This window comes from Pelobates fuscus, chromosome 3 (genome assembly GCF_036172605.1).
Source record: "Pelobates fuscus isolate aPelFus1 chromosome 3, aPelFus1.pri, whole genome shotgun sequence".
NCBI lineage: Eukaryota > Metazoa > Chordata > Amphibia > Anura > Pelobatidae > Pelobates > Pelobates fuscus.
This window is the reverse complement of record NC_086319.1, coordinates 297,714,373-297,728,475: the sequence shown is the minus strand read 5'-3', so window position 1 is coordinate 297,728,475 and position 14,103 is coordinate 297,714,373. Positions and strand designations below refer to the sequence as shown.

The window sequence follows — 14,103 nt, the reverse complement described above, 5'->3', positions numbered from 1 at the left end:
GGCCCAAAAGGCAAAGTCGGTTGAGCTGCTGGGGGCTCTTGTTTAGCATTAAAGGAACACTGTTCCTTTACACTGTACAAAGCTGTGTTCCTGACAAGGGTCCCTCAGATTTCACAAAGGGATGATTTCCTGAAACCTTTTCATTCCTAAATTCTGCTAGTCCAATAATATTAAAGCTACTACATCAATCTTTTACTATATCTACAGCAATAAACACACATATTTGTGCGTGCATGCAAGTATCCTAAATGTAAGATTGTGTGTAGATTTGTTTCTCTACACCTTCCAAACATTTTTATTAATGTAGAGGGCATACTAGTTTTGCCATGACCGTCTATTACAAACCATGTAATTAATTAGTTTAGGGACATAAACATTTCAATCATTGCTGTGGCCTAGTATTAATGAAAATCTACATGATCAATGTATCCCTAATCTTAGCTATGTAATATGTTTTACATAGTGCTGCATCTGACGAATATATAGTGATGAGACATTACTTGGATTGCTACCATGGTTTTGTGTTTCAAATCACCCTAGTAATGATAGTAGCAGTCACTTTATTGAACTCACATTCCCATTCCTTGCATAGTCTGAGAAAGGGCTGATGGAAGAATATAGTTGATAACTGTTGACATAGCTCATGTATGCCACCATTAGAAGTGATCCATGTACTGCTGAGACTAGAAGACCAATATCCTCTTAGAAATGTAAAGTTAAAATGTTCTGAAGGGTTCCTTGCTCACTGCAGGGTGGATTTGATTTGAATGAAGTACATTTTAACTCACTAGTTCGTAAGACTCAATTTAAATTGTGAAAACTGTATACCAGGACGTTTAATGCAGTTGGCATATTTCTCTTTGCACATACTTCTGAATTATGTAGTGGGATGAGGTCAAATAGACCAGTTGGGTGACTTCTTTCTTATTTTTACCCCTTTTTCTTTAATGCCTTCAAGTGCAGGATGCAGAGACTCAAATTTGCCCAGAATCGAAATCACTCTTTCAATGTCTCAATTTTAAATTCAAAAACCAAACAGAACATGCATTTGTATGAAGTGGTTTTTTTAACCCCTTCTCTTTTGACCCATGTTGAAAATTGTCGTGACCATGATGGGCCATGGTTTGAAAACCATGTTTCCTTTTCCAACTTATTTTTTAAGAAATTTTGCTATTGGTACTTTTTATTTTATTTTTTTCTAGAAAATTAACAAGGGATATGCAAATAACTATCTGTGATTTTTCCTTACTACTTTTTACTGGGATGTTTAACTTTCAGTGGGATAATCACCTCCCTCCACCCCCCACCCTACCCTTGTTCCAGGCATAAAAGAGTTACTTCTTCCCAATATTCCTTATCTCAGTCTGGCTGGCCTTTGTATTCAATGCCTGGGGCCACTGGGATAATTGCACACACAAACAGGTCTTTAGTGGGGAAACATCACAGGCCTGTCAGGAGAGCACAAAATCTGTGTGTCTGTCAACCGATTTATAGCCGACACTCCCCAGGCATGAGAGGACACATACTACTCACCTCTTAACATCTAGAGTTTTAAAGCTGTTCTAAGCTCACCTTTTCATACTTATGGTCTGGCACGCTCAGGTTTGCCAATTTGCTGGCTTCCTGTCCCATGTTTTGCCATGATTATATAAGTAAGATGATTCTAATAAATAAATGGATCTATATATACGGAGAACCACGTTCCGCCTTCTTTACGTTTAATGTAAAGATCACTCGATTTAGATCTGTGAAAACTCCCATGTATATGAGTTGGAGATAATATTCTCCAGGAAGAGTGGTTTGGTGATTTGGAAGGTTAAGAGGTATGTCAGGATGTCTGAGTTGCTAGCAAAGTTAGGACGATGGACTAGATCATAAGGGACACTTAATGTGTGATCCAATACATTTAAATTAACACGGCAACAAAAAAAATAGAATCTACAGTTCAAAGTAAGGCAAGAAGACCTGGTTGTCTGCTTTACAGTAAGGAGATGCTACAAATGCGCTTTTATAAGAATGTAGATTTCTCTTGAAATTGTCACTTTTATAAAATAATCCTGTAGGGACAAGCTGGAGTCTTCCTTTGAATTACCTCTCCATGCCTTCTTTTTCATGTAGCCCAGAACATACTTGAAAACGAGAGAAATCTCAATGTATCCTTCCTGGTTAATCTATGAATAATGTATCTGACTTGCAGATGCATTTTTTGTTCTCCTTATTCACATATAAGCTGGCTGAAATCTTAATTTAAAGGAACACTATATTGTTAGGCATACAAACATGTATTTTACCTATTTACCTATTTGGGTGTACTCCCTCCACGTAAGGGTTTAAAAGAAGTTTTACTTACCTTTTTTACATCCTCACCGTGCTGGTCTCCCCTTAGCGCTTTAAAAATACCAGTAATAAATAAACCTCAGCCAGGGAGGTGAAGTGTCTAACAGATTCCGCAGAGCTGTACAGTTAGTGGTGGACGTACAATATGCACAGACCAATACAAAAGGTAGAGAGGTCCCTGTTTGTAAGATATCTAGCCATTTAAGCTCTTTTATACAAAGTGCTTGGCTTGATAGCCCGTGAGCTTACAATCTACAAGGATACAAGATTGGTCTCTGCTAATCCAATGTTTCCCCATAGGGAAGCATTTGAAGGCTAGGGCACTTCTGTGGCAAATCACTCCCTTGCACCAATCAAATGTTCTCTAGTAGCAGCATTTGATTGAGAATGGATTCTGACTCTCTGTTCTGACAGGTGAAGCACCTCTAGTGGCTGCAGATGTTTTGCAGTGCAGGGTTAAAATTAAATGCCCAGTGTACCTAGACCACTTTAGTGTCCCTTCAAGTCTCCCAGTGGAGAACATGTGAGCATATATATATGCTCACAAAATTCTTACATCGATTACATTTTTTATTTATTTTCTGGCTGGCTTTTTACCACAACCTGTGCTATATTGTGCGTGCATATTAAAGGGACACTCCAGACCAGTCATGCACTTTAGCTTTCAGTAAAGCTTTGTGAGATTTTCAATAGAAATGGACTCTTTAATTAACCGTTACACCCCTCTGGCTTTCAAGCAGACCACATGTACTGTTACTTCCTGGCTCGGTTAACTCAGTGGAGCAATTGCCCAGAGCGCCTGTTTTGCAAAGATTTATGATTGAGCTGGATTGGGAAGTCTGTGATTGGACAGCAACAGAAAGACTGGACTGGGGATAAAGGGGAGGGGTTGCAAAGGCAGCAGACAGAAGATTTTGCAAGCTCTTTTTTTAGATATACCCTAAATGAAAACGTGCATGTAATTATGCATTTTTTTCCATTGGTGGTATATCTACTAAAAATAGTTTATCAATTTTGTATTTGGGAAGTGCCTTTTTAATATCCGCAACACAATTGCCTTTTTGATGCATGCACTGAAATACCACCTTTCACCTCCTTATGCACAAGCACTAATGACACATCTCTTGCCTTTGTTCTAAAAGGAAAAAAAATGAGCGCCATTAGGATTATGTTACCATTTACATGCTGAGAGGGGGTGGTGGGGAGATTTATATACAAAGTAAAATTACACTTTTGTTTTGTGTGTTTATCTTAAAGTGCCAGTGCTGCTCCTTTTATGAAATCACTGGTTTTAGTCATATTTTAAATAGCCTGTTCAGATATCCTTGGTAGCTTTTGCTTTTTGTTTGTCTAGGCTGCTTTCCTTTGTTCACTTGCTATGCTGGGAATGTGCAGAAATCTGATTACCCCTAAAGTACTTTCACCTTTCAATCTCTAATGGCACCAGCTGTGTGACTGCTTCATACAAGTACTCCTATCAGACAAGCTAGACTGTCAGACCACATCAAATCAAAAGGCACCAAAGTCCTATCTTCTCCATCACCCCCTAGGCTGTTTATTTCCTTTTTAAAAACTCCCCTCATTGTCTGCTTTTGGGTTAATGAAGGTTGTTTTTAAAAAGTATTTGTTTGCAATACTCACACACAAAGTATATCCCATTGGATTGTTCTATAATTTTAGAAAAATCTGTAAGTTTAAAAGTATCTTAATCCTTACATCTGGATGTCACCCCCCACCAGTAACAAACTCTGGGCTTCACATTAACAGAATCTTTGCTGACAATGGATTTCAATTTTTATATAGCGTTTTAGAGAAATCTGTAACTCGTAGTTCTTGTCTTGTAAGAGGCATCACCCCCTGCAAATTCTCATAATGCATGGATTACATTTCTGAATCAGGGAGACTTAACTAGTGGTTGTGCAGGGGGAGGGTATGTATGCAGTGTTTATGGATAATCAGAGCATACAGAATGCTTGTTTCTTTCTGGGGGATCTCTGGGATCTGAGGACTGCATTTGTAGAATAGCAGACGACCAGCGATGCATGTGGGGATCAGACACTAGGGGGTTGCTGGCTCCCTTGTGGATATGGGGGGTGGTGGATGTTGCCCTTTTCAGTGTTTGTTTAATAACAGAAGAAAGTCAAGCAATTAATTCAGTCAAGCACATGATCATTCTCTATCTGCAATGCTCCTCTTGTACCTTACATGAGGCCAGAAAACCATTAGACAGTGCAGAGTGCAGAGGTTAATATAACCTTTACTGTATAGAAAAATATCCTATTGATGGCTGCAAAACACAATTAACCCATTCACTTCCTCAAAAATGTTTATTGCCCATTTAAGGACACCTTTCATTAAAAGCTTCCATGTGAGATGCCCTACTGTTTCAGCACTAAGTACTGCAGACACCTGAGGTTTTTATTTGTATTCAGACCAAAATAGAAGTCACCTTGTTAGTGCCAGTCATGAGTCATCTGTGGATTTTCTGGAAGGTAATGGGTTAATCATGCAAAAAACAAAATTTAGATGATGAATACCAACCTATTAAGCTAGCGCAGTTACAGTTCTTTAATAAGTATTTGGAGGTAGTACAGTGACTGTGTACACAACTTCACGTTTTTGTCAATCTGCGCCCCTTCTTCCCCCCCCCCCCTTTTTTTTTTTTTTTTAATTTCACTGTAATGTGAGAAATTGTCAACGAAAACATTGCTGTCATAGCTCAGTGCCAGTACACGAGAGGGACACAGTTTGCTGTTGGGAAGGAGCCATACTGAAAACTTTTCCTATGACTTTATTCCCATAAACTACTTTGCTGTAAATCCCAAACCTTTTCGTGAAATACGAAATTTTTCATTCGGAGTTTGCTGGAATTATTCTGTTTGAAACATCATCTGAACTTCACTCCTACCAACTGGGGTAACAAACCGAAAGACACAAAATGGCAAAAAGATGTGGCAGCAAACTTAAGGAGAAATGGCAGTGTTCAAACAAAATGTCAGAAATTTGGAAATTGGCTGCACTCTATCAATTTCTGAACCCAGTCTAGGAGAGTTGTTGTGCCCTCCCCTCCCCTTCTCTTTTTTTTTTTTTTTTTTTTTAATTTTTTTTAAGAGGCATGGTCTTTGATGGGAGGAATGGAGCCCTGGAATCAGGGAGTCTGTAGTCTGCTGTTTGGTCTGGCATGGTCTCTCTTTGAAATCAGATCACTCTCAGTCCTGCTTTCCTGAGGAGGTCCCTCTGCTGTTAAGGAGAAGGAGTGGTGATAATACAGAGTTTGCTTTTTTGCTGGCGCCAGATTGACTGTTTATCTGGAGATCTCGCCAATTACAGCTGCTTTCTTAAAGCTGCAGTCAAGCTCTTCCTCCCACCCTCCTTTCTTGTTCGGGGGGGGGGGGGGGTTCTGCCCACACTGTAAAAAGCTTGGTGTGTAGAGCCAGACCCTATAATAATTTCCTCCTTATCTATCCCTCTGTTTTACCAATTTATTTGCTTGTTTTTCTCCCTGTCTTATTTTTATTTATAGAACAACCCATTCTGCAAAAATCTAATGCCTAGATTTTTTTTGAATTTGTTTCCCTCATACGGTCATAAATTGACATTATGAAGTACTTTTTAAAAAATCCTATTGAGTTTTATTTGCTAAACAATTAATTTTAATAAACGGACAGTCACCCACCAGTTGGATCGATTTTTTTTTTTCCCCAAACAAAATTGAACAATACCGGTTTTAATGCAAGAATATCAGGACATCCCAGCATACCCATTTAATAAAATGAACCAGATATAAAAATTGGCATGTTATTTTGATCATTTATATTCTACTGATATGCAATATGACACTGTTTTATTTGTATGCTTCTTGTTTTCCAGAGTCCCCACCCCCACCGTATTCACGCCTTTCACCAAAAATTGAACAGAAGGAGCTAGGTGAGTACACCAGCTTGGTGCCATTTTTATATTTATGAGAATAATATTCTAAAACTGCTTCACTAATCTAAAGTTGTTTTGGTGCTTGGTGTCTAGATCATGCCCCTGCAGTTGCACTGCTCAGTTCTCTGCCATTTATGAGTGAAAGTGACATTATAGTCACCAGAACCACTACAGCTTGATGTAGTGGTTCTGGTGTCTATATAGTATGTGCCTGCAGTCTCAGTAATGAAAAGGCAGTATTTACAATGCTGCATAGTAACAAGTCTAGTGACAGCCACTAGAGATGCTTCCTATTTCAGTGCTGCATTGTGTGCAGCACCTCAGTTCATAGTCTCCATGCTCTGCATGTTGGTCCCCATAGAGATGCATTGATTCAATGTATCACTGAGCATAAGCTCATTGGTGCAACGTTTTGGAGCACCTTGGCAATAAATAGCCTTCTTATACTTTTTCTATGGGAAAGCATTGGATTGGCCCATGTCAGCCATGAAGATGGGGCCAGCAGCAACACCAGCACTATATATGTGTGTGTGTGTATGTATGTGTGTGTGTGTATGTGTATATATATATATGTGTGTGTGTATGTATGTATATATATATATATATATATATATATATATATATATATATGTGTGTATATATATTATATTTTGACATTTTTATTCAAGGTAATAAAAGTTAATTTTTAATGATGTCACTGGAGTGCTATTCTTTTGAATTTCTTTTTGTATTTTTGGCTGGACAAGCACCGGGCATTATAGTAATTTTGGTGTGCAGAATTTTTCAGACAGTTGTGGTAGCCCTGCTCCCTTAAAGTGGGCCAGTCATGCACCAAACAACTTCTGCTCATTAGATTGAGCATGAGAGTCTGCCTATTCATTGTGCTATCAGTTTTGCTAGGAGAAAAACCTATTTAAAAACAGGTGCTCCTCACAGCTGTCCGACAATGCCTTGGCAACGTAGAGCAGAAAAGACCTCCCACAGGAGGTTCCTCTGCTCTCCACCCATAGCAACCTCAGTGTATGCACTGTGGTTGCTATGGAAGTTCCCTAGCCGCCAATTCTAGGAACGTAGTGATGTCACTCCGTTGTCACGGTGGCAACATGCTGACATCACTAAGCTTTGTCCTGCTTGGCAGTGCGTCCCATTACAGGGCAAACCAAAGAAGACTGCAGGCGGGAGGGAGTACGGCCTGGTGGGTATTGCACGAAAAGGAAAACTCTGGAAGCAGTGCTGGAACGAAGGAATAGTTAATAAATCTATATTTTACACTGAATACACAATGCATCTTTGTGTTATATGGTGCATTCAATGTATATGGGAGCAATATCAGGTAAGTTACATTTTTTTTACATGTTCACTTTAATTTCAGTAAAAACAACATAGTGACCCTAAACTTAGCAGAGCAGCCATAGGTAGGACTCTTGTTCTTTTCCTGATTACCAAATAACTAAATCAAACTATCAGTGTTTTCCCCACCTGTCATTTTAGAACCCATGGTCTGGTTTATACCACATATCTTATGGGGGTTGGTGCCATTCCTTTTTCCAGAAAGAGATAAACATGGGTATCTTTCTGCCTTACCATGTTCACTAATCAGTCTGATAAGCTTACTTAGACAAGCTAAATCTCCCTGGATTCCTATTGTCTCCTTGTGTAAATATTATTATTCACTTTACTTCCCTAAACTAATTGCTCAGTCTCCATTAGTCAAACAAAAGATTGAAAAAAAGTGTGCATTAGTGCCCATAGTGTGCAAGCCCAGTAAATGGGTACAAATAGTAAATGTCAAACCCCTGCCTTGTATCTGGAGCCAGACCAGAAGAGCCTGGGACTATGAAGCGCTTCAGACTGGGTTTTTTGCCTTCTTTTGGATCAACAGCAAAAAAATGTGAGGAAGGCTGAACTTGATGGACGCAAGTCTCTTTTCAGCTATGTAACTATGTAAGTGTGTAGGCCTAAGGCAAAAGTGTTCAAAGTAAATTAATATTTAGCTGCTGCTGATTAAATTACTAAACCTTCTAAAAGTACAGTTTTTTTGGGGGGTTTTTTTTTTTGGAATATCCACAAATACACTTAAATAGGTGAAAGTACTCCCAGAAATATTGCAAATTTTTTTTTTTAATCTATATAAAAATAGACTGCTTTCTTTGGCCTGCCTGCAGTTTGAGGCAGATACCTCTTCAACACTAGGATACAGCACATCTGATTAAAACAACTCTCTCACTATCTGGGGTATTTGCATAATTGGCAAAGACCTGTTAGTGACATTGCCGCGGTAAAGTACAATTTACTTACTGGATACTGTCATTCATGGGCATCACCATGCTGTCTGGTTCTCTTCAGCTGCCAAGAGTCATCGTTTATACTGTACTCTTGCAGGGATCCTCCATAGAAAGACCCCCATCCAGCCGTCACCGTAATGAGGGAGGCAAATGACAAGCTTGTCAAAATGTAACTTCCCCTTTATTCAAGAATAGAAAAAATACTGAGACAAAGTAGTCCCTATTGTGACTGGATTGGAATTTCAGTGAATTATAGTTTACAATCTTGTAAAGATTGTATACATTATTACACAAAGTCCTGAGAGTGTGTGAATTGAGATATACCTCAATCTATAATGCATTGCTAAACACAAATACACACACCAGTCAAGCCATAAGACTTTCTTTTTCCCACCGAAATCTCACTTTAACAGTGCTCTCACTGCAGCGAAGGATTCTGGGTAGGCATATGCAAATGAGCTCAACAATGAGCCACATTTTTTGCCTCATAGTTCCATTTTATAGTTGAAATCCCTTGGAGTATGTCTGCTGTATACAACAGCTTTGAAACATAACTCGGGAAGAGGAGCAAAGCCAGTGAACCACTCAGTGTGTGTGTGTGTGTGTGTATTTTATACTCTAACACTCTCAGGACCTAGTGCTTATATTCATTATTACACTAACTCTGTCTATCTATATCTTTGATATTCTGCATTCTGTTGTTCTATGTTTATAAATTAAAGTTAGGATTTCATCTAAGATGGTGTGTTCAATAATCTTTCATCCTGGCAGTAGGGCAACGATATAGTTCTAGACCCTAGAGGCTGTTTGCTTTCAGCTCCCTGATTTTGAGAATTGGTGAAATGTCATATTTAATTAACCATTTATTACAAATAGTATGCTTGTTACTTATTTTGGGTCTAGGGTGAATTTTTAACCTTCACTTTTTGTTGAAAAACATAGAACTTTCTGTGTGAGTAACATAGCAAGGTTCCTCACACACCTTTAGCAAAGACTCTCCTCCCCGATTTTAGTTTTTTATTTTTTACTTATTTTTTTTTATTTCAAGGGTTAATCATATTTAAAGTGTGTTACTTAAAGGAGAAGGAACAATGTCGGCGACTTGTTAAAACAAAGTTGCTTGTGCTTCAGTAGCGGAGGGGAGGAAGGAAGGAAACCTGCAAGAATAAACAGCTTCAAGAATGTTAATGTGGGTAATTAACTATGGTAACTATGAAGCATTTAAAGGCTTCGTGTAACCTTATCCTTAGAGCGCCGTGTCCCAGCCTGCTTAGTGGCCAGGGCAGTTGAAATTGTACATGCTACAGACAAGAGGGGGTGGTTGGTGGGTGTAACAGGAGGAGGGAGGGCATGCAGACCCTGCAGGCAGAGCAGCTCCCTGGAAGGCGAGTAGGTGACATTGCTGGAATCCTGGCTGTTCACCTGGATTAGAGATGCTTTTATAATTTGCAAGCCCCATTCTGTACAGTTCCAATTATATTCTCATGACACATCTGGTCCTGGAATGGGATCAGATTAAAATCATTATTTCTGTCTCTTGATGTTTCTTTATAGATGACTTTCTTTATTGAAAATGCAGTTAAAGGTCAGCCATGCACAGAGTTAAATAAAAACAATTATTTTCTACTGCCTTTTTTTTTTTTTTTCCTTCTAACCTGGTTTCCACCCCACAGCCTGCCTGCTTCCAAGATGATACCTTTTGTGGAAAAACTATTATCCTAGATAAAACACACCTGCAAAAAAAATAAATGTATTGGTGATTTGCTACAAAATAATCTAGTCAGGTCCTTTTACTCATAGCCACATTTTCTGTTTTCTAGATTTTTCTGATTCATACACTGAAATGGATGCATCATGCTCTTTGCGTATCCCTGTTGGAGATGTTTCAGGTATTTTCTTTGCTTTTTTTTTAAATTTATTTTTGTGTTGTACCTGCACTCATTGAATTATACATCTCTACAATTGGCATTGATAATTTTGTTTGGTGGTATATTAAATCTTTGATCTCTTGCAAGTCCCTTCCCTTCTCAGGCACATAATAATCACAGAACATAGTAATTCCAGACTTGTTGTAGAGAAGCCATGTGGACCAGCTGTACATGTGCATGGCTGTCCTATCACATACTTCTAAGTGAGCCTAATGAGAGGTTTTTCAAAAGCAAGCACTCTGCCTGATAAACTGAAGTTTGGAATGTTTCTTTACCTTGATTAGAATTTGAGAAATTCTGTTAAATGCAAGCTTAATTCTTTTATTTATTTATTTATTTGTATTTTTGGTGTGCAAAGAGTTATATATACATGCCTGAGGTACCCCAACGCCTGAGGTATTCCTCTGGCTTGGTTTCATGGGTCACAGAAGGGTATTAGATAGACATGCACATTTTTTATATATTGGAATGTTAAACAAACATATAACAGTCAGCTTGGCTACAAAGTAGTATGTTGTGGCTCATTAGTTGTAATCTGCTTGATTTATGTAGATAACCTGTAGTGAGCTAGTAACTGCGGTTAACATTAAAATGCATGCATGCATACATATTTAGTAAATGGGAGAGTGACAAAAAGGGTCCTTTTATTATCTTGTCAGATTATTATATTAGTGTAGTGATGTCTGTAGAGTGTCTCCAAGTATATTAGTGCATAAACTAATCAGAACATTGAGACAGTCAACTACCTTGCTGAGTAATTATTAGCGTATACAGTTGTATGTTATGCATATAAACTATGAGCTGGGGTGTGTAGCAACGTTTCAACCCAGGCTAGGACAAGCTATAGGAAATGTTAAACGATAGACTGGGGGTTATTGCAGAGCGTTAGGGTACATAGCAGACTATGTACATTAAGGAACGCTTGTTAGTGTAGCTTAGTGAAGTGTGTGCCGTGTTTTATGCTATGTGTATGCTACGCTATCATTGGGCAGTGAGCCTAGCTATGCATAGGCAGAGTCAATGCAAGGTATGATGTGGGTAAGTTTATGTCCATGGCTGTAAGCTTTTTATGGGAGAGTTAGTATAGCCGTTTGGAGGTGCTATGTGCATATACCTTATTTGTGTGTGGTAGTGGAGGTGAGTTTTATCCGTCGGGTGGTTCATGTCGACAGCTGTCTCTGCACGTAGCGTTAACATAAAATCATAAGTTAAGAAAGCAAGAAAATAAAAACGTAAACTTGGGAAGTGCAACCAGTGAGTTTAACCAACCCAGTGAGGGTTAACTGCAAGTCTGTCTTTGCATACTTCTAGGAGAGTTCAAGTAGTGGAGTCTCCATAGGTGGCTAATGTTGCTCCCCGAGGTATGAACGGGATCACTGCTGCTGGGTCCCATGTGTGGAGTGGGGAGGTAGTAGGGCCTGGTTGTGCCATGGTCAGAGCATCCTTTGGTAGCCCCAGCGTGGGGAGAAGAGCCTGTGCCTCCTGAAGGTCGCGGACCGAGTGTGTTACGGTACCGTGCTGGAGTTCTAGCGTGCGTTGTATTTTCCATCTGTACATGATGCCCTTAGATCGGAGGAGGGAAGTAAAGGTCTGGAGTGATCTCCTCCATGCCATTGTGCTCCCAGATAAGTCCGCAAAGAATGTGAGCGGCATGCATTCGAAGGTGTACGGTGCGTGGTTCCGGACGGCGGCCATGACAGCAGCTTTGTCCTTGCCGCTTTGGAATCTGACCAGGAGGTCTCTTGGTGCTGAGGTTGGTGCTTTAGGCGACTTTTGCAGGTGGCATATTCCCTCCAGTCCCATCTGTTTTTCTTGCTTAGGTGATATTAGCGCTGTGAGTAGTCTCCTTAGGAGGTGTGGTAGCTCTGTCTCCGGTGTGTTCTCCGATATGCCTCTAATTTTGAGGTTTAGTCTGCGCCTCTGGTCTTCTAGTATTGCAAACCTTGTGTCCGATTTCGCCTGTTGTAGTTGTAGGTCGTGAACTGCCCGTTGGAGTTCCGCTGTTTGCTGGGTGTTATGGCGTTATTGTGCGCTGGAGGTCTGAGAGCAGATCCCTCATGATCTCCGTTGTCACCAGAGCTGAGTCTGGGTGAGAGGTGGGAGGTCTGATGGCTCTCTGCTCCGGCGGGTATCCCGCTGTCATCCCCAGGGAGATGTCATTGGATATCTGTGTCGTCGTCGGAGAAGTCTGCCATTTTAGGGTCCGCACCGCTCTGGGCCTGGCGCCATAGGTCTCCTATATTCATGCCCATTTTCTGCTTATTGGGTCTGGGTTTCTTAGTTTTTCTCCCCATGTCGTAGGGGTATGTTGTGTATGTTGTGTGTGTGTGTGTGTGTGTGTGTGTGTGTGTGTGTGTGGGGGGGGGGGGGGGGTGTATTATAAAACCCTTTAATTGCTGGTTAAATCGGTTGTCTGCATGGAGCTCGTGTACCGTGCGTCCATCCAGATCAGTGGCTTGGCTCCGCCCTCAGCGGATCCGCTATATGCTGCTTAGCCTTTTTAAAATGTATTTCTTTTTATTCCTTTTTTTTTTAAAGGAACGCTATAGGGTCAGGAACACAAACATGTATTCCTGACCCAATAGTGTTAAAACCACCATCTAGCACCCCTCCCCCCCAGGCCCTTTATGCCTCCATAAATATAGCAAAATCTTACTTGTATTCAAGCCTGAAGCTGTAGCTCTACATGCTGTTTGCCTCAGAAAAACAAGCTGTCTGCTGACATCGTCAGAAGTGGTGGCCTGATCCAATCACAATGCTTCCATATAAAACAGGACATGACTGATGTAGTGGTTGACACAGGGCCACCATCAGGGGTTGACAACCATGATGATTGTCACGGGCCTGGCCGCCCGGGCCCAATGTGTAGCGGCGGAACTGCCACCTGGGCCTGCACGCTGATGTGGCCCAAGCATTTAGGGCCACCCGATGGGCCCTATGTCTTCAGGGGCCCGGATAGCGCAACCGGGCCTCTTTAAAAAAAAAAATAAAAAATTATAAAGTCTTCCCACACCCTGCAATTTGTCTCAGCGCTCTGGTTAGTTTAAGCCAACCAATAAGAGTGCTCTGATAGGTAAATAGTGAGCCAATCAGGTCACCAACCAAACTGGATTCGGCCATGACAGTGCTGCTTTTAGTCTATGTAAAAATAGATAAACATGTTATTGCATTATGTAAAAAGAGAGTAATGGCAAAAAATGAAACTTGAAAAGGTGTGTGTGTGTTTTTTTTTTTTTTTTTGTACACTGGATTTGTCTGCAGCACACATGATCCTTGTAACTGCAAATACAGATTGGTTCATTATTTAGTGAACTGGGCTGTGTTTTACTGTAAGAAGAGTAATCGACTGTGCATAGTATGAATAACCTGTGCAAGTGCTCCCCCCTCTCGCCCCCCTTCAATTTTAAAAAATGTTGTTAAACGCAAGCAAAAGATTGGAAAAGGGAAGTCTTCCCATTCCATGCGTGGTGTAATGTTGAACTTGCATTCCATATTTCTCTACTCTTGTAGTTTTTGTTTTGGAAATCCTTAAATGTGTTTGACTGGTGGGAAGATTGTCCAAGGTGTCACATGTTGTAGTCATAGTGTCTGGTCCTTATGGACTGTTCTACTTATAAAGGCAC

General features: G+C 40.2%; 1 protein-coding gene and 1 long non-coding RNA gene across 2 annotated transcripts in view; one reads left to right on the top strand and one right to left on the bottom strand.

The window, feature by feature from the left end:
• The window catches only part of LOC134603105 (uncharacterized), a 741,779-nt gene that overhangs the window by 296,541 nt on the left and 431,135 nt on the right, over positions 1-14,103 (bottom strand). The window lies entirely within an intron of this gene.
• SMAD6 (SMAD family member 6) overlaps positions 1-14,103 on the top strand; it is a 29,978-nt gene that overhangs the window by 8,441 nt on the left and 7,434 nt on the right. Inside the window, exons 2-3 of the mRNA XM_063448755.1 lie at positions 6,208-6,264; positions 10,373-10,441. Coding sequence (XP_063304825.1) covers positions 6,208-6,264; positions 10,373-10,441 — 126 coding nt within the window. The remainder of the gene's footprint in view (positions 1-6,207; positions 6,265-10,372; positions 10,442-14,103) is intronic.